This window comes from Trametes versicolor (genome assembly GCF_000271585.1).
Source record: "Trametes versicolor FP-101664 SS1 unplaced genomic scaffold TRAVEscaffold_6, whole genome shotgun sequence".
NCBI lineage: Eukaryota > Fungi > Basidiomycota > Agaricomycetes > Polyporales > Polyporaceae > Trametes > Trametes versicolor.
Genome location: NW_007360326.1, coordinates 1,926,075 through 1,950,560, shown reverse-complemented (window position 1 = coordinate 1,950,560; position 24,486 = coordinate 1,926,075). Strand labels below are relative to the sequence as shown.

General features: G+C 62.5%; 9 protein-coding genes across 9 annotated transcripts; 3 read left to right on the top strand and 6 right to left on the bottom strand.

Annotated features, from left to right (window-relative positions):
- Window positions 1-275: 275 nt before the first annotated feature.
- Window positions 276-2,452, bottom strand: TRAVEDRAFT_168510 (general substrate transporter). Its single transcript, XM_008040709.1, has 5 exons — window positions 2,086-2,452; window positions 1,650-2,035; window positions 1,326-1,590; window positions 912-1,272; window positions 276-846 (listed from the first exon to the last, which is right to left on the bottom strand). The coding sequence occupies exons 1-5, from the start codon at window positions 2,366-2,368 to the stop codon at window positions 534-536; spliced, it is 1,608 nt and encodes a 535-aa protein (XP_008038900.1). The 5' UTR covers window positions 2,369-2,452; the 3' UTR covers window positions 276-533.
- Window positions 2,453-3,233: 781 nt separating this feature from the next.
- Window positions 3,234-4,300, bottom strand: TRAVEDRAFT_47893 (uncharacterized protein; the record flags this gene model as incomplete). Its single annotated transcript, XM_008040200.1, has 2 exons — window positions 3,234-3,329; window positions 3,377-4,300. The coding sequence occupies 2 exons, from the start codon at window positions 4,298-4,300 to the stop codon at window positions 3,234-3,236; spliced, it is 1,020 nt and encodes a 339-aa protein (XP_008038391.1).
- A 179-nt stretch (window positions 4,301-4,479) lies between these two features.
- Window positions 4,480-7,670, top strand: TRAVEDRAFT_168502 (barren; the record flags this gene model as incomplete). The annotated part of the gene is made up of 8 exons (XM_008040708.1): window positions 4,480-4,980; window positions 5,121-5,685; window positions 5,737-6,282; window positions 6,342-6,652; window positions 6,719-6,836; window positions 6,895-7,175; window positions 7,239-7,493; window positions 7,556-7,670. The coding sequence occupies 8 exons, from the start codon at window positions 4,480-4,482 to the stop codon at window positions 7,589-7,591; spliced, it is 2,613 nt and encodes an 870-aa protein (XP_008038899.1). The 3' UTR covers window positions 7,592-7,670.
- Window positions 7,671-7,821: 151 nt separating this feature from the next.
- Window positions 7,822-8,483, bottom strand: TRAVEDRAFT_29235 (uncharacterized protein). Its single transcript, XM_008040020.1, has 2 exons — window positions 8,369-8,483; window positions 7,822-8,299 (listed from the first exon to the last, which is right to left on the bottom strand). Exons 1-2 carry the CDS (start codon window positions 8,427-8,429, stop codon window positions 7,992-7,994), a joined length of 369 nt encoding a protein of 122 aa, XP_008038211.1. The 5' UTR covers window positions 8,430-8,483; the 3' UTR covers window positions 7,822-7,991.
- Window positions 8,484-12,053: 3,570 nt separating this feature from the next.
- TRAVEDRAFT_168496 (uncharacterized protein) lies at window positions 12,054-15,820 on the bottom strand. Its single transcript, XM_008040707.1, has 6 exons — window positions 14,838-15,820; window positions 14,673-14,781; window positions 14,116-14,622; window positions 13,757-14,065; window positions 13,534-13,656; window positions 12,054-13,482 (listed from the first exon to the last, which is right to left on the bottom strand). The coding sequence occupies exons 1-6, from the start codon at window positions 14,855-14,857 to the stop codon at window positions 13,327-13,329; spliced, it is 1,224 nt and encodes a 407-aa protein (XP_008038898.1). The 5' UTR covers window positions 14,858-15,820; the 3' UTR covers window positions 12,054-13,326.
- Window positions 15,821-16,288: 468 nt separating this feature from the next.
- Window positions 16,289-18,419, top strand: TRAVEDRAFT_168495 (Leo1-domain-containing protein). Its single transcript, XM_008040706.1, has 4 exons — window positions 16,289-16,526; window positions 16,584-16,770; window positions 16,859-17,050; window positions 17,199-18,419. Exons 1-4 carry the CDS (start codon window positions 16,297-16,299, stop codon window positions 18,306-18,308), a joined length of 1,719 nt encoding a protein of 572 aa, XP_008038897.1. The 5' UTR covers window positions 16,289-16,296; the 3' UTR covers window positions 18,309-18,419.
- A 275-nt stretch (window positions 18,420-18,694) lies between these two features.
- TRAVEDRAFT_29229 (uncharacterized protein) lies at window positions 18,695-21,304 on the bottom strand. Its single transcript, XM_008040019.1, has 10 exons — window positions 21,070-21,304; window positions 20,818-21,006; window positions 20,681-20,751; window positions 20,507-20,627; window positions 20,354-20,440; window positions 20,173-20,289; window positions 20,033-20,098; window positions 19,418-19,926; window positions 18,994-19,323; window positions 18,695-18,873 (listed from the first exon to the last, which is right to left on the bottom strand). The coding sequence occupies exons 1-10, from the start codon at window positions 21,222-21,224 to the stop codon at window positions 18,722-18,724; spliced, it is 1,797 nt and encodes a 598-aa protein (XP_008038210.1). The 5' UTR covers window positions 21,225-21,304; the 3' UTR covers window positions 18,695-18,721.
- A 243-nt stretch (window positions 21,305-21,547) lies between these two features.
- Window positions 21,548-22,668, top strand: TRAVEDRAFT_72226 (uncharacterized protein; the record flags this gene model as incomplete). Its single annotated transcript, XM_008040705.1, has 2 exons — window positions 21,548-22,060; window positions 22,389-22,668. The coding sequence occupies 2 exons, from the start codon at window positions 21,548-21,550 to the stop codon at window positions 22,653-22,655; spliced, it is 780 nt and encodes a 259-aa protein (XP_008038896.1). The 3' UTR covers window positions 22,656-22,668.
- Window positions 22,669-23,317: 649 nt separating this feature from the next.
- TRAVEDRAFT_168485 (uncharacterized protein) lies at window positions 23,318-24,407 on the bottom strand (the record flags this gene model as incomplete). Its single annotated transcript, XM_008040704.1, has 4 exons — window positions 24,129-24,407; window positions 24,042-24,066; window positions 23,811-23,948; window positions 23,318-23,710 (listed from the first exon to the last, which is right to left on the bottom strand). Exons 1-4 carry the CDS (start codon window positions 24,392-24,394, stop codon window positions 23,318-23,320), a joined length of 822 nt encoding a protein of 273 aa, XP_008038895.1. The 5' UTR covers window positions 24,395-24,407.
- Between the last annotated feature and the right edge of the window lie 79 nt (window positions 24,408-24,486).

Genomic DNA, 24,486 nt, shown 5'->3' with positions numbered 1-24,486 from the left:
ACCATGCGTTGCCATGCATGTAGCTTGCACTTTTACTGATGTAGTTGTCCTGAAGGCCCGGGGACCTGTCCAGGTGGGCACAAAAGCCTGAGGCCTGAGGCCACTCAGACACACCTTACATACCTAGGCCGGAGAGGCAACAGCACACGGACACAGGTCACCCTGCCATAGAGGGCCACCGTCGGGCAACTTGTCGACACAAATGAGTACGACATGCAAATGATGCTTGTCTGTGTATGCAATCATGTAACATCATGCTGAAAACTTGAATTCATCGGCAAGCTAGCAACAACGTTGAGAGACCTGGTAGTGAACCGGGAGTCGTCTCCCCTCGTACATCTGCTCATCCGTGCGGCACACACACGGACGACGCATACCAGTCCGAGAGATCATTAGCATTACAACCGACCCATGTACGGTCGAGAACTAACAGCACACGAAAACATCAAAACCCAGCGACATCACAGTCATCACAGTATCATATCATGTCCCAAACACCCCATCGTGTCTCTGTGTCCCAAACCCCTACACGTCTACACCTGCTCCTTCTCGTCGACCTCGTGGTGCACGCTCGCGCCCTTGCCGACCTCGTCCGACACATGCACGTCGCGCGCAATGAGCTCGCGGCGGTAGCGCGCGCTCGTGATCGGGGTCGAGTTCTGGTAGAGCAGGTCGACCTGCTCGAGCGAGAGGCCCTTCGTCTCCGGGATGCAGAAGAACGTGAAGAGGATGCAGCCCGCGCACGTCGAGCCCCAGATGAAGAACACCTTCACGCCGAGCCCCGCGTTCCCCGCGCCCGTGTTCACGAGGTACGGCGTCGCGTACGAGATCGCCCAGTTCCACAGCCTGCACATACACGCGCGTCAGCATTGACATCCCATATGCGTATGCGAGAAAAAGGAGGGACGCACCAGTTGGACGCGACGGAGAGCGACATGGCCTTGGCGCGGACGTTGAGCGGGAAGATCTCGCCGACGATGACCCACGCGATGGGGCCCCAGGTCGACGCGAACGCGGCGATGTAGATGCACACGAGCGCGATGAGCGCGTTCTGGCCGGACTTGTTGTTCGTCGAGATCGTGACGCCGATGATCGCGACGAGGTACTCGCACACGCACATCACGACCGCGCCCCAGAGCAGCAGCGAGCGGCGCCCGAAGCGCTCGACGCCCCACATGCCGGGGAGCGTCATGAAGACGTTCACGATGTTCGTCGCGACGGACGTGAGGAACGGGTTCGCGATGCCCGCGTTCTTGAAGAACGTCGTGCCGACTGCGCACTGAGCGTCAGCGCGTCGATCCGAGCGGGAAACAGGGGGGACTCACAGTAGAAGATGAAGTTGATCCCGGTGAGCTGCTGCCACGCCTGGATGAAGATGCCGGAGAGGGTGCGGAAGGCGATCTTGCTCTTGTTGAACTTGAAGCAGTCGAGGTAGGAGCTCTCGCCGCGCTCCTGCTCCTCACGAAGGGCCGCGCGGATGTCCTCGATTTCGGCGAGGAGCTCCGGGTCATCGGGCGGTAGGGAGGTGAGGCGCGACAGCGATCTCGCAGCATCGTCGATGCGGTCGTTCTTGATGAGCCAACGCGGGGTCTATGGAAGGATTTAGCTTACGGCGCCAAAACGAAGCCGAAGAACGCCATGACGCATACCTCGGGAAGCCAGAACATGCCGACAAAGAGGATGAACGCCCAGATAAACTGAATGGAGATCGGAATGCGCCAAGCAGAGTGGTCTGCACGGCCCTTCGTGGCGTTGTTGATCACGGACGCGAGAAGAAGGCCGATGGTGATCGCCCACTGGTATCCGGAGACGATGGCGCCGCGGATCCATTTGGGGGCGCACTCGGACTGGTACATGGGGACGAGGGTGGAGACGAGGCCGACACCGAAGCCGGCGAAGAAACGGCCGACGATGAAGGTGGCCCAGTTGGAGGAGCCGGTCTGGAGGGCGATACCGAGGGCGAAGACGACGCATGAGAGGATGAGGCCGATGCGGCGACCGAGGATGTCCGCGACGGGGGCACCGCCGAGAGCGCCTGGAAGAAGGATGAGGGATAACGAAGGTGAAAGGTAAGATTGGACATACCGAAGAAGGTACCGGCGGAGAGGATGGATACGACGAGGGACTCGTTTCCGGTGGACTGGGACCTACCCTCGGGGTTGATGGCGGTCTTGTCCCCTTGGAACTCGTTACCGAATGTCGCGAGCCAGTCGTCCATGGCGATGATACCGGAGATGGTGCCGGTGTCGTAGCCGTAGAGGATACCACCGAAGGCGGCGAAGGCAGTCATGAGGATGCCCGAGAGTCTGCTCTTGGGGGCGGAGGCAGGGCCAATGCCGCCGCCGGAGGATGCTGGACCACCGGCCATGTTGAGAGCGAAGCGTTTAGCGTGAGCTGGGGAGGGGGAGCGACGCGAACGCGAAAGCGCGATGGTGGTGGGAAGAGCGGGGAGGGCAAGCGCGGGGAAAGAAGGCTGCGGGGAAGATGGGGAACTTATATAGACGGGCGGGGGTGGGGCGGGGGCGACAGGGGGGTTGCCTGTTTGAAGCGAAGCACATGGACATGGTGATGGTGCTGTCTGGCCGGGACATCGAAAGCTCCCGCAGCGAGCGCGGGGGTGGTGAAATGGAGGGCCATCGCGCGGAGCAGGCAAAGGCGCGAAGGGCGAGAATGAGGGAGACGCTGCGGGCGGCGCGTGATAGAGGCTCATCACGCCCTCTGACAGAACTCTCCCGCTCCCGTGTCAACCGTGGGAGGACATCAGCCGCGAAGAACATGTTCCTGCTCGCCAACGCTGCCAACAGTGAGCGAGAGCAGCAAGTCTCCAGGCTGGGGGCACATGCAGATTGCCGACTTGGCCGAGCGGGCGTTTCGGCGGGCGGGGAGGTCACAAGCGAAGGCCAGGCACGGAGATTGGAACGCTAAATCGGGGACGGCGGGCAAGGATTCGTGGGCGTCGGACGGCGCTTTGTCTGGTCGCCGGCTGTTCGGTCCCGATTCCGACCCATAAGTCCTCCTTCGAGCACGGCCAGGACACCCCAGACCGGCGTACGACACAGCCGGAGCACTCCTCGCCGCGAAACATTCTCTGCTCTCGGATCTCAGACTGTGGCAGAGGGCAAGAGGATTTAGAGGATGACAGGAACATTTGGGCGGTCGAACATACTGCACCGCTTTCCTTCCACCCGTCTCGACACAACTCGTCCATCAGAAGGTCTAGACGGTGGTTGACTTCACGCCAGCTTTGCGGAGATCATCATCCGCTCAAAATCGGAGAGACCCATCGTCTTGTCCGGCGCACTCGAGAACGCCTCGAGCATCTCCACCGTCTGCGCCTGTCAGCACACCTCTACCCGCGAGCAACGAACGAACTTACCTCCTCCGCAGTGACCTTCTCCTTGAGCAGCTTGGCCACGCGTGTGATGTCCTTGATTGCTATCCGCTGCTTTCCGAGCTCGCCCTCGCTCACGTCCGGGAAGAAGAGCGCGAACGCCGCACGGCACTCAGCCTTCTGTCGCGCACTCAGCCCCGCGCGTGCTTCCCCGTCTTCATTGACCGCTGTTGATCGTGTCTTGCGCGCCGCCTGTCGCTCCGTCGCCACCTTCCCGCCCTTCTTCGCCCCCTTTGACCGCACAAAGCCCCCGCCGCCCTCTTCGTAGTCGTCGTCTGACCCATCCGCACTCTCTTCCGCCCCAGACTCGGACTGCACGAACTCTTCGCCCGAGTCGGACGCGGCCTCCTCCAGCCCGTCCTCCGCTGCTTCTTCTGACCGATCGTCCATGTCCACATCTCCATCTTCGTCGCTCCCACCAGAATCCAGAAGTGCGGCACAGACCGCACGCCAGTCCTTCCGGCTCACCCGCGCGTCTTCATCTTCCCCTTCAGAGCCGCCGCCGCCCCAGCCAGTAGCAGCGTTCCTAAACACAGCGAGCACGTCCTCATCGTCCGGTTGTAGATCTAGAAGTTGCAGCGCAGTCGGAATGAGGGAGAACGGGATGTGAGTTTGCCTCTCGCCCGCGTCCGTGATGAAACCGCCCGCGGCCGGGGATTCGTCCCGCACAAAGCCTCCGCCAGAGTTAGGTTCGTCGACAATGAATCCTCCTGCGGCCTGTTCTTCTGGAATGAACCCGCCGGCAATGAAACCTCCGGGTGCAGGAGGGTGGTCGAGCTTGCGGCGCTTGTGAGCGGGCTCCGCGTCGGTGGCTGAGTCCTGGAGAGCCTCGTCGAACGCATCGTCGATGCGCGCCTGCAGCTCCTGAGGCAAGGCAGCGTACCCGGGGTCGAGCTCGTCGTCCGCCATCCCGTCCTCGTCGTTCTGCACAACGTTTGACTCCAGATTCGAGACCGGAGCCGCGGCGCGCGACGCGAAAGGAAGGCTGAGCTAAGCACGGGTCACGTGGGACGCGTTGAACGCGGTTGAACGCGCCCCTTCCTTCTTTGTCCTCCCCCACCTCCTCCTCAGCCTCCGCCGCCCCCGCCATGCCCACAACGCGCCCCCGCGCAGCGGCCGACGCCTCCCGCTCGCTCTACGCCGACTCCGACTCCGGCGGCGACACCGAACGCGAACAAACGCCCAAGCCCGCCGCGCGCCCCACCTCCAAGAAGCGGCTCAGCGAACGCCTCTACGACCCCGACGCGGGCGACGGCAGCTTCTCGCTCGACGGCGCACCCGGCCCCGCAAACGGCGCGCGCCCCCCGCTCAAGAGCGTGAACATCAACGACGATGCGGCTGAGAAACGGAGACGCAGGAAGAGCGCGAAGGTTACGATCCAGCTCGACGACGACAACGCCGAGGCGGGCCCGTCCAGCGGCGCCGGCACCTCTGAGGCCGCGAATGGCTCCTCCGACCCTGCTCGAGCGACGACGCTGGGCCGCACGAAGAGCCAGATGCTGAACGTGCCCCAGGCACCGGTCATCAACGTCCCTATGGACGTCATGAGCTCCAATTTCGACCAGTGGATGAAGATGGCGACCGACAACGTGAGTCTTGCCTCTCTTCCCCTCCCTCACCCCCTCTCCGCCATGCCCGATGGTCATTCCGGAGCAGGGGATGCGCACCCCGTCGCCTACCCCGCGCCGGGAGCCTCCCCACCCGTCCATCCTGACGCCTCCCCCCACAGAAAATCAACGCCGCCAACTCCTGGAACTTCGCGCTCATCGACTACTTCCACGACATGTCCCTCCTCCGCAACGACGCCGACAACTCCATCAACTTCCAGCGCGCCTCCTGCACGCTCGACGGCTGCGTCAAGATCTGGACGTCCCGCGTCGACTCCGTCGGCACCGAGACCGGCAAGCTCCTCTCCAACCTCGCCAACGAGGGCGGCGCGGACGACGACGACGACGGCGCCGGGTCCGACAACCCGGACGGCGGCGACCCCTCGCAGTCCCAGCGCAAGCGCAAGGCGTACCGCCCCGAGTCGACGCTCGCAAAGTCCGCCGCACAGCTCCGGAGCAAGAAGCTCGATCTGGAGTTTAGCGTGGACCCGCTGTTTAGGAAGACGTGTGCGGACTTTGACGAGGGCGGCGCGCAGGGCCTGCTCATGAACCATCTCGGCCTCACCATCACCCCCGACGGAAGTTTGCGCGTCGTTTTCGACGCCAGTGATTCGGTCGCCAAGGGCGAAGAAGAGGAACAGCCTCTTGAAGAGCCCATCGACTTAGTCGACCTCAGCTATCTGCGAGGTAGGCACCCATCAAATTCCCTTAAACTCTGTGAACTAACCATCTGCACAGAACACTTCCTACCGGACATCGAGGCCATCGACTCGCAAGAAATCTCGCACGAGCTCGAGGGCTTCTCCTTCGGCAAAGACAACTTCTCCGCCGACGACACCTTCTTCCGCGACGGCACGCACGCCCCGCACCTCGACGACGACGACGATGACGACGACGGCATCGGTGGCTTCAACGAAGACCCCGCCGACTTCGGCAACCCCATGGACGTCGACCCCAGCAGCAGCGCCGCCGCGCCGCTCGACTTCTTCGTCGGGGAGAACGCCGTCACCGACGACTACCAGCAGGCGGACTACCAGGCGGAGTACGCCGCTGGGGGCGACAACGCGTCGAACAACGGGTCCGACGACGCGGGGGGCGAGCCAAGGGCGGGCGGGGCGTTCATGCCGTTCGACCCAAGGAAGGCCCCGAACGAGCGGGATCTTGTTCTGGCGATGACCGATGCGGACGCGGACGGCGGCGTGATGATGGACTACTTCGACTCCAACTTCCTCAAGAACTGGGCGGGCCCCGAGCACTGGAAGCTGCGCAAGGTCGTCCGACGCCGTCAGTCCCTTTGATTTCTCTCAAGCTCATCCTCATCGCTAATATTGCCTTCCTTGCAGCCGACGCAGCGGAAGCTGCCAAAGACCGGCCAAAGCGCGAGAAGAAGGAAGCCTTCAAGATCGACTTCCTCACGCCCGCAGAGGACGACGTGAAGACACGCGCGAAGACGCTCTTCGCGCCCGTCACGCGCGGGGCGGGCATCAACCTGCCCGGGCCGTCAACAAGCAAGAGCGCGGCGTCGCGCAAGACGGGGCGCGGGAAGAAGGCGAAGGAGCGCGAGAAGGAGAAGCGGGCGGAGCAGACGCTGCCGGACGACATGCACTTCTCGAGCAAGTCGCTCGTCACGCTCTTCCTCAAGCCGAAGTTCTCAGTGCGTCTCTTTCGTTGCGGCTCCGTAGATCTCGGGATGGGGACGCTGACCACTTGGTGATTATAGTTGAAGATGCGCGGGTACCAGGTGCGGCCGGACGGCCGCGTCGACGGCGAAATCGACGAGGCGTTCTGGGCGCAAGCGGCCGCAAATCAGGCAGCAGGCGCAGGCAACGGCGACGACAGTGCGTCCCATTTCGATCTATGGACTTGCTTTTTACTCATGCTGATGTCTGTCCCCAGCACTCGACCCCGACGCCGTGCCCTTTGCAACACAATTCTTCCACGACGACGACTACGACGACGGAGGCGGGTTCGACGATGGTTTCGACGCCGGTGCGCCTGTCGAGGCGGGCGAGCAGGACTTGCTCGCAGCGACACAAGGGCAGACCCGACGCGTGAAAGTCGAGACCGTCAACTACGCGAGACGGGCGAAGCGTGTCGACGTGCGCAAGCTCAAGGACAACATCTGGAAAGGGCTCGACATCACGATAGCTCCCGCGGAAGACGCCGAGGATGCCATGGTCAGTCCCCCAACCCACTGCCTCTCCCCAAATCTGTGTACAGATACTAAATAATTGATACAGGAGACGGATGACGCACGCCCACTGACAGACCCATCCGACGGGCGCGAGTTCACGTCGGTGATCACGGACCTGCGAAAGACGTACCCGAAGGACAAGATGGAGGAGATCAGCACGAGCTTCTGTTTCATCTGCCTGCTGCACCTCGCGAACGAGCGCGGGCTCAAGCTCGAGGTCGACAACAAGGTCGAGGACGACATGGAGGACGACGACGCCGACGCGGAGGCCAGCAAGGTCGGGAACCTGTGGGATCTCAAGGTACGTTTCCCCCTGCCTCGACTACAGCGGTGGGCACATGCTGACGTTTTGCCGTTTTGCAGGTATACCGGGATCCCAACGCGACGCAGTCCGCATAGCGACACGCCTGCTTTCTCTTTCTATTTTACACGCTGTCCGTACACTTATTTTACTCGTCTCGTTATTCGGTGGTCTGGTCTGCGCTGTTCCTGTCTGTCTTGAGTACGCTCTGAAGCCTGAAGATGTATGTTTGTGTCATGCGTGATGTGATATACACGTCAAAACCCAATTTCTGCCGTCTGATCTGCAAGCATGAGGAACGGATATCATTGCGGCGATACAACGAGGGTGTGGGTATGCGTGTACGGATACATAACGTGGAGACGAAGCCTATGTGCTATTGATACAAACGGTGAGCCGGAACCGGGGCAGGGGGGCTATCGATACAGTAACGGGAGACCAGAGAGAGGGAGAGAAAAGAGACCACGGAACCTCGGGACGACTCCAGACGGACGCCGTTCACCACAACCCCCTCGCCTTGGCCTTCATCTTCCCCGCGCCCAACCTGCCCTCAAAGAGCTGCTCGCAGCGCTTCTGCCCGCGCGCGCTGAGCTCCATGTACTCCCAGAACGCCTGCGGCGGCAGCTCGAGCATGCCCGCGGCGGGCACGCGCGCGCCCTCCGCGTCGTCCGCGGGGAAGATCGTGAGGATGTCGCGCGCGGCGATGCGCGCCTGCGGGACCGCGGACGCGAGGAACACGCGCTCGCCGAAGGGCGTGTATGTGTACACGTCGACCCAGCGCTCGCGCTGGTCGTGCGGGCGTGCGGCTGTGCGTGGGAACGGGTGGTTAGAGAGTGAACTTGGGGTGTAGGGAGGAGGGAGGGGACTCGGCCCACCTTGCACGAGCATGACTTGCCGCTGGACGACGGCGACAGCGAGGGAGCCGTTGTTCAACATGTTCATGAGATGGGTGTGGTAATGACTTAGGGAAGGATGAGGGCTCGGACGTTTGAAGCGGGCACGAAGGGCGGGACGACTAGGTGGATGAGGGTGGTGGTGTGTAGTGCGGTGAAGGAGCTCGCTCGCGTTCAAGCGGGCATTTATCCTCACGCACACTACAGCCTGCTATTGTTCCACATCCTCCGCTCTTAGGCCACGCATGCCAGCGCCCCCCATTGTCGAAGCCGGCTTAAGCTCTCGCAGAAGGGTACGCAACAATAGGAGTCCTTAGCCGGGGTGGACGACATTGTACGCGGCAGGGCATGAGGCGGGGGCAGACAATAAGGACAGTGCTTGGACGCCCTAGCCGACAAACGCTGCCCCGCTTGCGGCACGGCCCAGCTGGTAGAAGTACAAGGACTTCCTTTTTCGGACGAAGAAACTACACTCTGCCACGATGTCCCGATTTGGCAGGTCTAGTATTCGTCCACCGGGGGAACGCACCGGAAGACCGAGCACCGTTCCCAGAGACCTCGACGGGCGCAGCCTTTGGCCGACCCTGCATGTCTCGCAGATAGATATGAGGGCTATTTCTATTCGGTATGTGACAGTTCGAGAGGTCTCATGGACCACCGGTGGGCAGACCGATCGGTCCTGGCTGTCTTTTTACGACGGACACGAGGTCCGCACGCAAGACGCAAACTCAACCTGACGGCAGGCGAAGCGCTGCGAAAAGGTGATACGGGACGAGATTTCTACCCCTGTCTCTCTGTTAATTCAAACACAAAAATACCATTAGCTCTGGGAGAGCGGCGCGTGCAGTAAAACGATCGGACGCCGTCGGTCGGCGCCTGCAAACGGCGCCAGTGGCCGCAGTGCACGCCACAAGCGACAGAGGCACAAAATAAGCCAGAGACGATCCTCCAGCTAGTAAGTCCTTACGTCTACATTCCCCAGAGAACACGTTTGGGGCTCCACATCGCCCATCAAGCGCAAACTCCCGGCTCGCAGGTCGGACCGACTCCCCTCTAGGAAGTACCCACCCAATCTCTGCCACACTTCCGCGCCCCGGGATCTTACCGATAGCCATATCGGGATAAAAACCACAACCTTCGGGCTTTCGTGCTTTCGTGAGGGTGTCCGCATCTGACGACCGTTTGCCACACACGGACTTCCGTCGGGAAGGAAATCCTAGATATCCTAGGACATCCACCCCTAACCGGCAGAGCCCGCTGTCACCTAAAAAGCGGGATCTGTTAACTAGAGGCCTGCGGAGGGGGATAGGCGCGGCGAAGGGTGGGTTCCTAGTTCTTCCATGGAATATCCGACCGCGTTCTTTCCACGGTGTTGCCCAAGACAAGACAGACGGGTGCCATATCGGGCTGTCCCAACATACCACATGCGCGTCTCCCCATCGCTGGGTTGTGAATCCACCCCTTTGCCCTTTCCTTACGCAACCGGTCAGCTGGTATACGTCGGACACCGAGAGGTGTGAAGTGTGATGATAGACCGATGATTTCCCAAGCCTTGCTGCGTGCGGCAGCTTGCGCAATGAGCGGCAAAGCAGTAGATTGGGGAAACGCGGTTCACCTCCATTGTGACATCTCGTACCCCATTACTTTCCGACCACCATGCTGACAGAGACCCTAGTAGCTACCTCGCACTCCTCTCACGCACACGCTGTCGTAGATGGCATGCTGCCTAGGAGCGCACTACACGTACATTCATGCTCACCCGTGTTCAAGCGGAACGGCAAAACGCCAATGCTCAAATACGTCAGAAGCACGTACGATCTGCCAGGAACTACCCGGGCGGATGTAGATGCACACCGCACGAGCGCTCCGGCTTCAAGGTTCGCACTACACCCCGACGTGCACCCGGGTAAACAGCCCCGACAGCACATGCGGCCAGTGCATGAGAACGAACCACGAGCATGAAACGGAACCCACGCACGGTCGCTCAGGCTGACAGTGTGCAGTAGCGTTCCAAGTACACGAGACAGTGGGGCCCGGGGTTTCAATGCAAAAACAGCCACGCACCTTTGCCCCTTAGCCGATGCACCCGACCCGCGGAGTCGACGTCAGACACCGACGAATGTCGCGCGACACCGCCGTGCTCTTCCGGGCGTGCACCCATGACTTCGAGAGAGACGAAGCCGGCAGCGCGCCGTTATCGCGTACCCCACGAGCGACCCCGTGGAACCCCATGTTCGTCTCAGGTCCGCAAGTCTGACCATAGTTGCCGGAGGTTCCGTCGACGGAGTCGCCGACCATCGATCTTCCGAGAACAATGGGGCGACGTGTGCCTGATCCCAGAACCGGCGCGAACCTTGAGGCTACGTAGTGAGCGGCGCACGAGAGACACACCGCTTGGGCGACATACCACCTGAGCAGAACGTCACCCATCCAGCGTGGCCGGACATAGCACGGCTCCCCGCATTCGCCTTCTCCCGCCCACGGTGCCTCCGATTACGCGTCGCCCGAGCCACGATGGACGTCTCCGATGAGGAACGATACGGGCGCTCCGTTAACCATTGACTACTACCACCGCAAGCGCTCGGGCATCCCCGTAATCTGCGTTCGCATCCCCCCCTCGTCAATTGCGTCCGCCCACGCGCCCCGCACCCGGGGCCTGAGGGCGTGCCTTTTCAATTCGCCACCAGGTCCCGCTCGAGCCGCGCCGTCGTCATCCGCCTCGAGGACGTCCGTGCTATCGAGCACCCGTAATAGCTGCTCAGTCACGTCAACGGTCAAACCACCACGCGCCGCCCACGCTGCCACCAGTCCATTGCGAGCACGTCCGCCTACGTACTCATCCCGCTGCGTTTCAGCGCAGATCCTCATGACCCGCCCGCCGTTATCGTTCGCCGCCTGCGGACTCGCGCATGCGGCGCCGCGTCCGTAGTACGCGGGGGTCAGTCAGAAGACGCGTTCCCCCCTCCGCCCGGCGCCGAAGACAGCGCAATGTCACCCACAGCTCTGGAGACTGTGATCAGAAGCCTCCGTCCGCGGCAGCACCAGTAGGCTTATCGCGTGGATATCCTGAGCTCCGTCAGGCTCCGTCCTCGCGATAGCACAACTTCGACATAGTTACGTGGGACGGTGGACGCGAGGCCGTGCGCGGCGCAGCGCCAAACGATCGGACGTGCACAGACTCGTATCCCGTGCACACCCCCAGCCCGCCCTTCTATCGGCGAACGCGATATATTGTGTGGCGTGGCGCAGCTGGCGGCGGCATGCACAATACGTTGGCTGCTTGAGAAGCCGGACCCGGATGCCATCCTCGCGCGTCCGCCGCGCTCGCACTCCGGTACCGTCGGAGCCAGGTCTGTATCGAGACGCGATCTACGATGGCTCCCGCGCGGAAAGCACTCCCTCTCTTCTGCAGGCGCGCACGGCGGCGCACGGGCACGCTGCTCGCCCACAGCCCGCCGTCACCTGCCCAGTTGGCGGTGCAAGTATCTGCACCGCCAGTCCTCCCATCCTCCCCCTTGACGTTCTCGAAAATCGGATAAGCCGTGGCGGTGGCCGCCTTCCACGCCTCCTCCGCCCGGGGCCGCGGGTGACGGATGGAACGAAGTCCCTCGAAATTGGACACGAGTCTGCACCGTCACGCAGACGGAACCCCAGAAACCGCCTCTGCACCCGGTGAGCGGCGAGCGACCAAACTGAGACGGCACGGGGACGCACCAGCTTCCTCCGCGCCCGTGCGCCCGTGCGCGAAGCTAGCACGCACGCCTTGAGGCGACTCCTTCGTAGCCTCGAGGCCCGCGCGGGACCCACGCTCGCGAGGCACCCGCACAGCCGTCGAGCGTTTGGCGCGTCTGCACGTCTATCGATGGGCGTCGATGCAACACCGCTGCGCCCTGAGACCCCCCGTGTGGGCGCGTGCACACAGATCGGACGGGGTGGCGATGAATGAGCGCGACTATGGCTCGCGCGCGCGGGGCGGTGGGGTGTCGTTGGAGGAGCTTCTAGTCGAACGTCCTGCACCGGCCCAAGGCTGTTGGTGTCAACTTGGACTTGGGCGTGGGCGTGGTCTTGCATAGGAAATCCGGATATTCGCACGCGATGTCTGTGACTTGTAATCTTCGCCCCAATTTCGTTTCTAGACGCTTGACAAGTTAATGAGTTGGGGTGAAGCGCTGTGTGGGGGGGACAACTTGTTGGTCATTGGGTGCGCAGAGCGAGTTATTGTAACAGGGGTATCGTGATTGAGCGTGAGCAGCACTGTATGGAGACAGCCGAAATTCATTGTAGCAGCTAAGAGCACGATCGCGAGCGGGGGACGAGGCATGACAAGAGGGAGAGGAAGAGCCATACTGGGGTGAGAGATACAGTGAAACATGGGTCTACAGATTGCGTTCTTCGTTAGCACACAGACGAAAGGGGAAAGCATAGTAAGACAAGAAGGAAAGAGAGGAAAGAGAAGAGACCGAAAGCGAAAAAGAGACGGCCGCGCTCTCGCGGGTCGCGTCGAAAAGGGCAAGCATAGGCGTATCCAGACATCACCGAGCCATCAGGGGTATTCCGAGGGCGACCAGGCGCAGGCCCCAGCCGCCTCAGCCCCACAAGGTAGGTCATACAATGAGGGGGGAGCGAGCGAGAAAATCCGAGTATGTCCGTTATCCCGGATAAATGAGAAAGGGTAGTGCTGTCCATCCTATGCGCCAGCGCCGACTGAACAGCACGCGAAGGGCCGCACGCCGCGCGTGCAGAAGCGGCGGGCCCCCGGCCAGCGCACGATTAATGCGGCAGTGGGGTATAGGTATGCAGACCAGCGATTGTGTTGATTGAGAGCGAGCCGAGCGTTTGAGGGGAGAGAGAGATTGAGCGGAGAAGCGTAGGAAGGTGGAACGGGGCTGTGGTCGCCAGTGTCGAGAGTGCTTCCGGCGGAGGCAGGAGTCATAGGACACCTAGCGCCTAGGGTGCACGAGCCGAACGTGTGCCTGCCACGAGCCCATCGAGACGTGCTGCAGGCCGACGAGCATCAGGTCGTCGAGCTTGATGTGGTGGGCACCCACGCGCCATCTGGCCTGCGAGCTGTCCTCCATCCGGCGACCGTTCATCTCCTATGGACGGGCGTTTAGCACATGGTAGAGGGAACACGGCGAGAAACCGACCTCGATGAAGCGCTTGATCGTCTTCGCGACGTTGCGCGCTAATTTGGCGCGGGTGACAGGGTGCGGCGGGCTACGGAAGTCCCTGGTGGGGATCTGGCGAGACCAAGGAGCGTAGCCCGGCCACTGAATCGCATAGCATCGTCGTCGGATTGAAAGGAAAGAGCAGATCGAGACCACCACAGTCAGATAACATGGACATCAGAGATAGGCATGAAGTACTGACGTTGAGCCGGATAGACACCGACGGTCCGCGCTCCTTGAACATGGGGTCGTCCCGGCCCTGCAGGTGCATGAACCGGCTACTAATGGCATCCGCAAGTGGGATGCCCATCGTGTCGCGCGAAAAGAATAGGATCGGGGCCTCCAGATCCACCTGCTCTACGTAGCGGCGACGGTCGCTCTGGGTGTGAGGTCTGTAGGTGGGCTGCGGGACGAGGTCGCCGGCCCAAGAGGGGCTGAACCGCTGGGCAATCACAAGGACGTGCTGGTACTCCTGCTTGTGCTCGCCCTGAGCGGCCGACTCGGCGTTGTCCTGGCGGCAAGTGGTCAGATGGAGTTCACGTAATGAGACAACCGACTCACCTGCTCAAGAGCACCAGGCTGGATGGTGAGCTCCGGTTGCGGGTAGTGAGGCGAGCCCGAAGCGGAACGGATCGAAGGGGTGTGAGGAAATATGTTGAATGGGGTCTGGGGCGTAGCAAGCTGAAGCGAACTGGAGGGACTTGAGTGGGAGTAGGTGGGGGTGGGCATAAGCGAAGTGGGGGAACGGTCAAATGAGGAAGTGTCAATGGAGGACATAGACATGGCACCGGAAGAAAACTCTGTCTCGACGTGGATGCGGGGGACGGCCTTGTGTGCCTGTGCGGGCGCGTGTGGGTTATCGAAAGAAGGGGCAGTGTCGTAGTAGGAGTCGTGCAGGGGGTGTCCAGTGCGGTCGAAAGTGATCGAGGAGGATGCTGGCGCGGGACCGACGAGGAGGAGGGAGTTGGAGTGCCAGGGCGAGGGCGAGGAAAAGTCGGAGCTGGAGAAAGAATTGTCGAGGGAGTCTGGGATCATGTCGCGGTCATCAGAGTAGGAGAAGCCATATTGCTAGAGGACGAAGGTGAGACAGTGACTAGACAAGCAAGAGGCAAGCGTACGGGAGAGAACATGCCGAGTTCCTGGAGCTGATCGTCCTGGGACGCGATGCCCAAGAAGTCAGGGTGCTGCGGCCCGGCGCCGAACTCGGTGGGGCTGCGGGGAGAGTGGCTGCGAAAGGGTAGGGGTCAGTGAGGACGACGGAGGTGGAGGTGACGAGGACATACTTGGGAGAGGAGGGGTTCATGGTGGGCGAAGGCGAAGACAGGCGGATTGGTGGCGGAGGCGAGCAATGGGGAAGACGATATACTTGAGGAGGGGGATATGTCTGGAGGGAGAGACAGGACGCGCCGTATTTGAAGGGGGGCGCGAGCGTCTGTATGATCGTACGAAAGAGGAAAGTAAGAGGGACAGCCTGCAGCCGGCGAGGAGGCAGGACAGGGCTTTGGGAAATGGGGGGAGACCTCCCTCGCAAAGCGCCGCGTCCCCGGGAAATCGGGCGGAGAGCGAACAGGTCCGGGCGGCGCGTGTTGGCGCGTCCCCCCGACCGCTCAATGTCGGGCGCGATGGAGGGGGCGTAGACGATTCTGGTGGATGTGCCGTCCTCGGAACGCAAAGGCACCTGTAAGAGTACTCCCACACGACGCTCCCATGCGCACCGCCGAGGGTGAGCAAGACCGGCGAGACCAGTCACAGCACCTCTGGACGGAGTGACATGATAACTCGATTGGGGAGACTCACCGCAGGACGAGTCAGAGGGAAGGGCGAAGACGCGCGGGACCGCAGGGTCGCGCGCAGGACTCTGCAATCCCCCACCCCCCACCCCCTCGGCCCTTCCCGGCCGGAGGCGATGCGTCCAAGTTCGTTCGCTCAATCCAACGAACCCTCAAGGCGCACACAGACGCAAGAAGGCACTGCATAGAGCAAGCTTCGCAGATAGCCCATCTTGGAGATTTCATGGACAGACGTGCATACCAGGTGCAGACGAGAAAGCCGAGAGGCCCAAGGACAACGAGCATCCCCTCCGCGTTCACACACGCTCGGCAAGCGAGTTACAAGATGGTATACAGCACTCGGCAGCTCAAGGACTACATGATAGCGTGACACAGAAAGAACAGTGCGTGATCCAAGTCTACAGCGTACAAGACGAGGTGGGAGAGCGATGTGACCGAAGAGGGTGTTGGATCGATGGCAGGAGGATGGGGGTCGGAGATAGACAAGTGGACATGTCGACATGTGCAGAGGGAGCAGGCGGCAGGCAATGTGTTGCAAAGAGGGACCCTGAGCTGTAGTCGGCTGCACAAAGAGCCGAATTCCGCGCAGGGTCTGAGGACGAGCGGGAGGGGTGGCAGGTCGGAGGAGAAGGAGCGCACGAGCGCAACGCTGCTCGCCGTCGCACCAGCGTTTCGCGCTTAGCCACATTTGGTAGGTCTGCTCCGGTTACAGCTACCGGGTACTATCCCTCCAAATTCGCTCAGATATTCCCCATATCTCATCCACATATCATTGTTTATACCAAAAATCATCACATATCGCCAGATTGGCCGCAGGTTGCCGTCGTGGGCCGGGCGAAGAGTCGACGGTCCCCGTATGTTGGGCCCACGTGGAATGGGCGTCTGGCCTCGAGTGCGCGCGAAGGAGTAAGCGCCGAGCGCGTCGCTGTGGTTCGCGCTCTCTCCGCCCACCATGTCCTCCCTCGCAGGAGCACTGCTCTCCCCCCAGACTAAACATGACCCTCTACATGCCAGCGGCTCCGCGTCCCCCAAGGAGGAAGACGCTGACATGGAAAACATAGACTATATCAAGCCCAGCTTGCCAGGCGAACACACCGACGATGACGGCAAGGACGAAGACGAGCAGGAGGAGCTGAACGACCTCTTCGGTGGAGACGAGGACGTGAACATGGTCGAGCACCAGTACGCGCGTCTCTCCCTATCTCGCGCACCATCCTAAACCGGCTCGTATGACCCCAGGAGGCCCGCTTCTTCCGCACCCTCAGAGCACGCGGACCAGGACGACGGACTGTCGTCCCCGGAACGCCACCGCAGAGAACTCTTGGAATATGCCGAAGAAGACGAGCCAGAGCAGGTTTTGGAACAGCGTCTCGAGGCCGATGTGGCCATTCCCGACATCCCAGCGCCGAGGAGCTCGGATGGCAGCGTAAGTGGCCCTCCTACTCCTCCGCCCGCCCGCCCGCTCGCCTGCCTTCTCCCGCGCCGCCACGCAGCTACTGACCTCTCGCGCTTAGCATTGGGTTATCCGCATGCCAAACTTCGTCAAACTCGACTCCAAGCCCTTCCATCCCGACACCTACGCCGGCCCGGAGGAGGACGACGATGCACAGCAGGCCGAGTCCCTGCGCGAAAAGAGCATGTCAATTAAGCTGAAAGTAGAGAACACCGTGCGCTGGCGGTGGGCAAAAGACGAGTTCGGCCAGGACGTGAGTGATTCATTAACCACCCCCCGCACCTTCTCCGTCCTCGCGTAGCCCACCCACTGACGCCCGGCTTCTCTCCCCCGCTCCCGTCTCCCCCGCACGGCATCTCCCGCTCCCATATCTCATCCTCGCCATGCGCTTCTTCCCCCAGCGGAGGCAATCAAACAGCCGCATAGTCAGATGGTCGGACGGCTCCCTCAGCCTCCAGCTCGGAAAGGAACTATTCGACGTCTCCCAGTCCATAGACACCTCCGGCGCCGTCCCGCGACAAGCCCTCGGCGGCGCCAGCCTCTCCCAAGCATCCTTCTCCCAGTCCCAATCCCAGTCCCAGTCCCTCGCCCAGTCCCAGTCCGCCCCCGGGACCACCGCCGGCCAGGGCCTCACCTACCTCGTCGCGCAGCACAAGCGCGCCGAGATCCTGCAGTGCGAGGCCGTCGTCACCGGCTACCTCTCCCTGCGCCCCACCGGCATGCAGTCCGAGACGCACCGCATGCTCGTCCGCGCCGTCGGCCAGAAGCACAACCGCGTCGCGCGCCTCCGCATGGCGCCCGAGCCCACCACCGACCCCGAGCGCGAGCGCCTCGAGCTCGAGAAGGCCGCCGCGCGCAAGCCGCGCAAGTCCCGCGGCGCCCTCGACGACGACGGTTTCGGGGGCGGCGGTGGCGGCGGGCGCAGCGGGGGCCGCCGCCGCTCCGGGTACGCGCGCAAGCGCAACGGGGACGACATGTGGTCCGACGACGATGACGACGACGACGGCGGGTTCGGGCGCGGCGGGTCCGAGGATGAGTACGGGGACGAGGGCGGCAGCGGGCGCAAGGGCAAGCGCGTCGGCAAGCCGTCCGCAGGTGGGGACGAGTCCGGGCGCAAAGGGCCGGGCGAGTACCAGACGGACGACTTCGTGGTCGCGGACACGGACGAGGACGAGGACTTCGCCGAGGAAGAGACGCGGCGCCGGAAGCGCAAGCGGGCCGCGCGCGACGCGGAGGACGGGGACGCGGAAGAAGACGATCTCGAGCGCCTCGAGGCGCAGATCTCGCAGAACGAGGCGGCGGAGCGCAAGCGGCGCCAGCGCGACGGCGACGCGGGCGCCGGAGGGGGCGCCGGGGGAGGCTCCGCGGACAAGGACGGCGGCGAAGACGCGATGGACGTCGAGAGCGAAGAGGAGGAAGACGACGACTTCGCGCCGCACCGGTCCCGGGCGTCCGGGCCCCGCAAGCGACGCGCGCTCGGGCTCGAGGAGGAGGAAGAGGACGACGAGTAAACCTAGTCCTGCGGCCCGCCGCTCACACGCTTGCTAGCTTCCATCTCCGTCACCGTGTACCGTACTGCTATCGTGTACCGCCCCTGCTGCTATCGGAAAATGTACTGTAATCACCACCCCGCGAGTATTGTCACGCGTGAGCCATTTTTGCGCTTGCAGCGTCATGTCATGCATGAGAAGCAGCCGGCCAAGGCCACCACCCTAAATCCAATGTCTCCGGTGCGCATGCACACAGACGCGCGCTGTCACCGCTTGGGCTTAGATTGCATTGCAAAGCACGGCGGACATGGACGGGGTCTGGCCACGGCGACGGCTATCGCTGGGGACATTCACTCACGGACGCGGCATCGCTAGCCGAAGCACCTTCGCGCTGGTAGATGGACATACGACTGGCTGGTTATCCCGAACGCTAACTAAGGTCCACCGTGACCACCGCCTCGGATGTCCCGCAGAACCTTCTCTTCGTCCCACTTCCCCACCGGCTTGATCGCGTCCACCACCGCCTGGTTCTCCGCATTGGCGTGCAGCAGGTTCCGGAGCGCGAATATCGCGTGTTCCCGCAAGTCTATGAAATGGGGAGGAGTCACGAAGAACCCAGTCAGTCCCGCCCCGGGTCTCGCCCCGCGCCCCACCGCAGATAGACGAAGGGGCGCGAGGACCAATAGAGAAGACGGTCCAGACTCACATGGGTTGTAATCATCCACTACACACAGGTTCATGACGACAGAGATGCCACCGCATTCCCGAACGCGCTCCTGCACCGAACGGTTCTCCGCCGCCAGGATCCCAAGCAAGCGGACCAGGTCCCGCCGGACCAGCGCGAACGCCTGTGCTGCACTAGCGTCCTCTGCAGACGGTCCAGTCAGGCCCGCCCCACCTGCGTCCTCGGTGGTGCTTCCGGAAGAGGTTTCATGGCCCTGCCCCAACACATCCGCTCCTTCCGGCACTACCGGGCGCTTCGCCACCCTGCCGTACGTAATGCGCGGCACAAACACGTCGACGAGCCGGAGTGTTTCTGCGCGTCCCAAACCCAAACGCAGCGAGCGATACCGCGGTGTACATGTGCGGGGTCAGCAGACACCGCAAGCAGACGCACGAAAATGGCGCACCAATCAGGCTCTCGACGAGCCGCGGGCCAGACCGTTCCGCCGTGGCGGCGACGAGGAGGTCTTTGGGTGACAAGTGCTTGGGCTGCGTGTCCCCGGGACGCGTCGCGGCGGCCGCGGCTTCCTCAGCCCGCAACGCCACCGTCGTCAGGCATTGGGTGACGAGCACCAGGGCCTCGCAGACCTTCGGAAGGAGCAAATCGAGGTTCTGCAGCGGCGGTGGGGCCGCGTCTGGCTGCTCTTCTCCTGCGACCTCCGTGCTCGGCGGAGGATTGGAGTGCGCTTCGCGGGGCGGTGACGTGCGGCCGGACCCAAGGGCGCGTTGAATTGCGTCCTGCGCGTACTTGGAGAGCGCGAAGAAGGCTTCTGTGAGCACGTCGAAGAGGGAGCGGCCCCTGTCTGCCGCGTGTCGCCTTGACAACGCGACCTCATGGGCCTGTTGCGAGGCGTGCAGGTACGAGTCGACGAGCTTGAGAAGCGTCGTCTGGTGCGCCGTGACCACCTCGTCTTCGCTGCAAAGCGGGCAGTGGTCAGAACTCGCCGACGGCGCAAACGTAACACACAAAGTTTGATGATGGGCGTGTCAATCGCACGGGCGGAGGTGGGTAGATTGCTTACACAGTCAGACGAGCGTACAGCTCCGCCACCAGGCCCGCTTCAATTATGCGTTCAATTATCTCGTACCTGTGCGGACGTATTTTCGGTTAGTAGTCAAGATGCCGCAGCAGCCGCAGGCGGCCCGCCCCATGCTTACGCACCCGATGACAAAGGCGCGCCCCTCCTCGCTTTCTTCATCCGCCTCGAATAAGGAAGCGATACGGTCGAGCATCGTAAGGCATATTCGGGGTCCGCGTGGGCTTCTAACAAGTAGTTCCCTACAGAACGTCGTCAAAGATGGTTGTCGGCCAGCTGGTGTACTCGGGGGCGGCGGGTACATACGCCCTGTGCGCGTTATCGTGGACGCAATTGAGTACGAGCACGAATGCCGAGGAGACCGTGCGTGCATCTGGTGATGCAAAGAGACGGCTAGGCGGAGAACGTCGGCGCAGAATATCAGGGCGGGACGCAGAAGAGGAACTGGGGCGCACATACGTGAGTATGAGCTGCTCTTCCGGTAGGTTCACATAGGTCGACCATAAGCTTTGTGTTAATGCATCATTGCCCGTGACAATATTTGACAACGCCTGTGAGAGCATCCGTGTGGCCGGGAACGCTGCAGAGTTTTTAGACATGGGCAGGCATGATTAATGGCAGACATAGACCGACAGCTTGCGTCTTGAGTTGCATTAAAGGTAGTGTAGTGATAGATTAGACGTCTAATGGCGCTTTCATTTGCGCTGTTTGAGCAAGAAGCTTCATTATGAGATAAGACTGCGCAGAGGCGGGAGAACACGCGAACATACAAAGCATTTTCCTGATTGGCCGGGGTGGCGGCTACGAGATTACGCGTAAACCTGGCCAAACTGACGGAGAGCTGGATGAGGCGCGGGGCGTCATCGGCCTCAGAATCTGCGTGGGCGTCGGCGGCGGCGTCCCAGAGAGAGCGTAGGACAGGCCAGATAGAGGGGTTGGTGGCATTGCCAATATCCTGTCTAGAACGCGGACACATGATCAGGCACTGGCACTGACGGGTGCTGCGAACGGCTTGGGCTTACCTCGCATCCTGGTTCGCGGCGAGAATGGCGGCGTATTCATCCAGTGTCTCCGTGAGGATGCGTACTCGTTCCGCGATATCGGGATCGAATCCATCCGCCACAAGCCGGATTCTCCGCACATCGGCGTAGACGCTGTCAGGCCTGGATTTGCTCATCTTTCCGAGCCGGAAATGAATTAGTCGAGAGGTGTGGGATTGGGGCTGGAGTTCATTCTCCTCGGCGCGAACGAAGTTGTGGTCGTCGTGGTTGGTGAACAAACTGCTCAACACGATCGATCTTGCGATCGGTGCGCTGTTGGCGCCCACAGACGCCCATTCTGCCACCGCGCGCTGCCCAGCCACAGTCACGGCCACTGCCTCCGCCTCCGTCTCCGTCTCCGTCGTGGACACCCACAAGCTCGAGAGGCGAGCATCGCACTCAGCACGGCTGATATCCCCGTCATCTTCATCATCATCATTAACGTCGCCCACAGACAATAATGTCAGGAGACAACGGTCCGGCGACCCTGGCAGTGTCACTCGAGGATCACCTCGCGGATACTCTCCGCCCGCTCGTGCCCCTCCTGCCCAAACCCCTTGCCGCAGAACTGGACAGCATCCTCACCGCCGCCCCGCCTCCCAACTATTCCGACGGCGACTCTATTGACACAGCGCCGCCGCCTGTCAAAGTCGTCCCATACGACCTCCTCGCCGCCCTGTCCAAATGGTCCAGAACCCCAGAGGGCGAACAGGCACTCGTCCGTCACGAGCCGCCGCTGCGCGCCCGGGATTATACCATGCTGGCCCTTCTCGCCGGCACGCGCACCTCCCCAGATCGCCGATTCCCCTCCGTGCCCGTCCCAGGTACGACCGCCGACTCGCAGGCGGCGCGTCGGCGCGAGCTGAGCGACCGACGCGCCGTGACTGCGGTGCTCAATGCGCTCCTCACCATTGGCGGCTCGGCCATCGCGGCTTTCTACGCCTCCGGCCGCCTTGCATGGAAGGACGAATGGGTGAGTGGCCGAACTTCCTCCTGCGGGGGCTCGTGTCGGTAGACTTCGTCGGCTGCGCCCCGCTCGCGGAGCATAACGGGCAGCTGTGCACGCTTAAGCCTGATGCGGTGTTCATCTTGGGGGAACCCCCATACCACAGAGACCACAGAACCCCCGTGCCTATGGGCCAGGCCAGCCCGCCCAGCTGCCCATTGGCACTTTCACGCGCGAAACACCCCCAGTCTGCCGGCATGAGCCCCCGTTCGTTCCTCTGCGCACAACCGCGCCCTGCGGGCGTGCCTGGGGCATTCACTGCTCAAACGTCTGACTCACGCCTTCCCCCCGTCAGAGAGTGCTTCTAGCGCTATCGGTGGCTATCGTCGTCGCATCCTCCGAGGCCGTCCTCTATCTGATATGGTCCTCCCGCCGGAAGGACCGAAGACCACGCACGGGCGCAGCACGACGCCGCGCGCCCGGCGACAAAAAGTCAGAGCCGACTTCCCCTTCTGGACACGACGGCGGACCGCAGGACCTCGCAGTCTCATCTTCACGCGCTCCAGGCACCGACTCCGGGTTACGAGAGCGTGCCCCGACCAAGAATGTACATACTGAATGAATTGCGTTCCCCCCCCCGCTTCTCCCGCGGGCGCCGGCTGCCTTCCCTTCCCCGCGCGCTATCATCGTCCGACTGCGCGCCTGCGCCTGGCCATGCCATGCTTTCGAAGTGCTACGCCTTCTTGTTTCAAACACGCCGACGCTGTCTCCGACAGCCGTTTCGGCCCCACCTGCCCATTCTGCACGCATTTCAAACCGCCCCGCAGCCCACCACCCACGGGATGCCGAGATAAACGTCAGGATTCGAAGCGGCCGCGACTGCGCGGCGCCGCCGTCGGACAAACTCATGTTTCGGCCAAGGACGTTCGGAGGACGATGTGCAGAATACCCGGCATGCGGACGTCATGTCGGCGCTCGAGCTGGCGTAGTAGTATCCGGATATCTGTACAAGGGATGGCAGCCCCGACGTACCGGGCTCACTGTCGCCGTCAAGAAGGATATCGGTTCATCAAGCAAATTGTAGCCCGAGCGTCACCCACCAACGAGCGCGCACCTGTCCCTGTTGCCGCGGAGTGGACAGATCTCTTCCGGAGTCTGAGTCCGTTCCCGTGCAGCTCCGACCTCCGGCCCAGCACCACTGGCAGCTGTCAATCCGCCACCCCTGCGCGCGCGCACGACTCTCATGTGCCCTCATGCTCTATCACTGCGGCAGATCACCCAAAATTATTCGTACACGCCTAGGATGCGCATGAGCGAGCAGAGATACCACCCCGTGAGCCCCCACACCTCCAGCCGCCCCTCCCTCCCTCCGCCGATCTCGTCGCGCTGCGCCGGGTCGTTCGTCCACTGCACCACGGGGTCCCCATCGTCCGAGTGCACCGCGTGCGGGCCGCCTACCAGGTCCGCGACGCTGATCGCGTAGTACGGGCGCGCGCCGCGGAAGAGGTACGAGTGCATGCGGGTCGGGGACAGCAGCGCGGAGAGCGGGAGGTGGAACGCGTGCGCCACCTCCCGGGGAGACAGCGCCAGGGTCGCGAGTGACAGAGACGGCAGGGGTGCGTCCAAGTCTTCGGGCGTGGGCGCGGTCGCTCCTGTGCCGGCGGGACGCACGAACGCCTGGGGGAGTGACGTGAGCGGTGCGCGGGAAGGGGTGGGTGAACGCTCGCCCGAGAGAGCGTAACAGTAGTATAACTGGCGTGTTTGGAAGGGCACGTACGACACAGGGCCAGACCCGCAGGCCCTTGAGCGACGTCTCGGGAGGCCCGAAGCGTCCGAGTATCTCCACTTGCTCAGGGCGAATGCCAACTTCTTCTTCCGTCTCCCGAAGTGCAGCAGCTAGTGTACTTGGGTCTGTCTTTGTACGCCCAATGTACGACATATGTCAATGCATGCGACGCGAGCCATGCCGCACCCTTGCTCGGGTAGAGCGGGCGGGCGGGGGGCGTACCTCATCGACCTTGCCGCCGGGAAAGCTGTCGCACCGCGCGCGGGGTCTGTTGTAGTTTCACAGTCACAGAGTGCTGCTGCAGCGTACCTGACTTCTCCCGAGTGCGTTCTCAGTTTCCCGCGTACCTCGAGCAGGACGCCCGGCCTCCCGTCCACGTTGCAGAGCGGGACGAGCACCGCGGCGTGTGCCTCCGCCGGATCAAGCGCGTGCTCCGACGCCTGCCCATAAGCAGCCTCCAAGGCGTGCCGTATCGCGATACACGACCGCCGCGTGAGGGGCTCCGTGAGCGAGACGACAGACTTGCTGGACGACGAGCCAGCAGCAGAGAGGGCAGCGGGGGAGGCGGAGGACATGAGTGTTCGGAACATGGGGCACGACCCCGGGCGCTCCGCCCAGTGCGCGCAGGTGCGCGCACCTTCGCCTCCGACCGCCATCTGCCACAGCC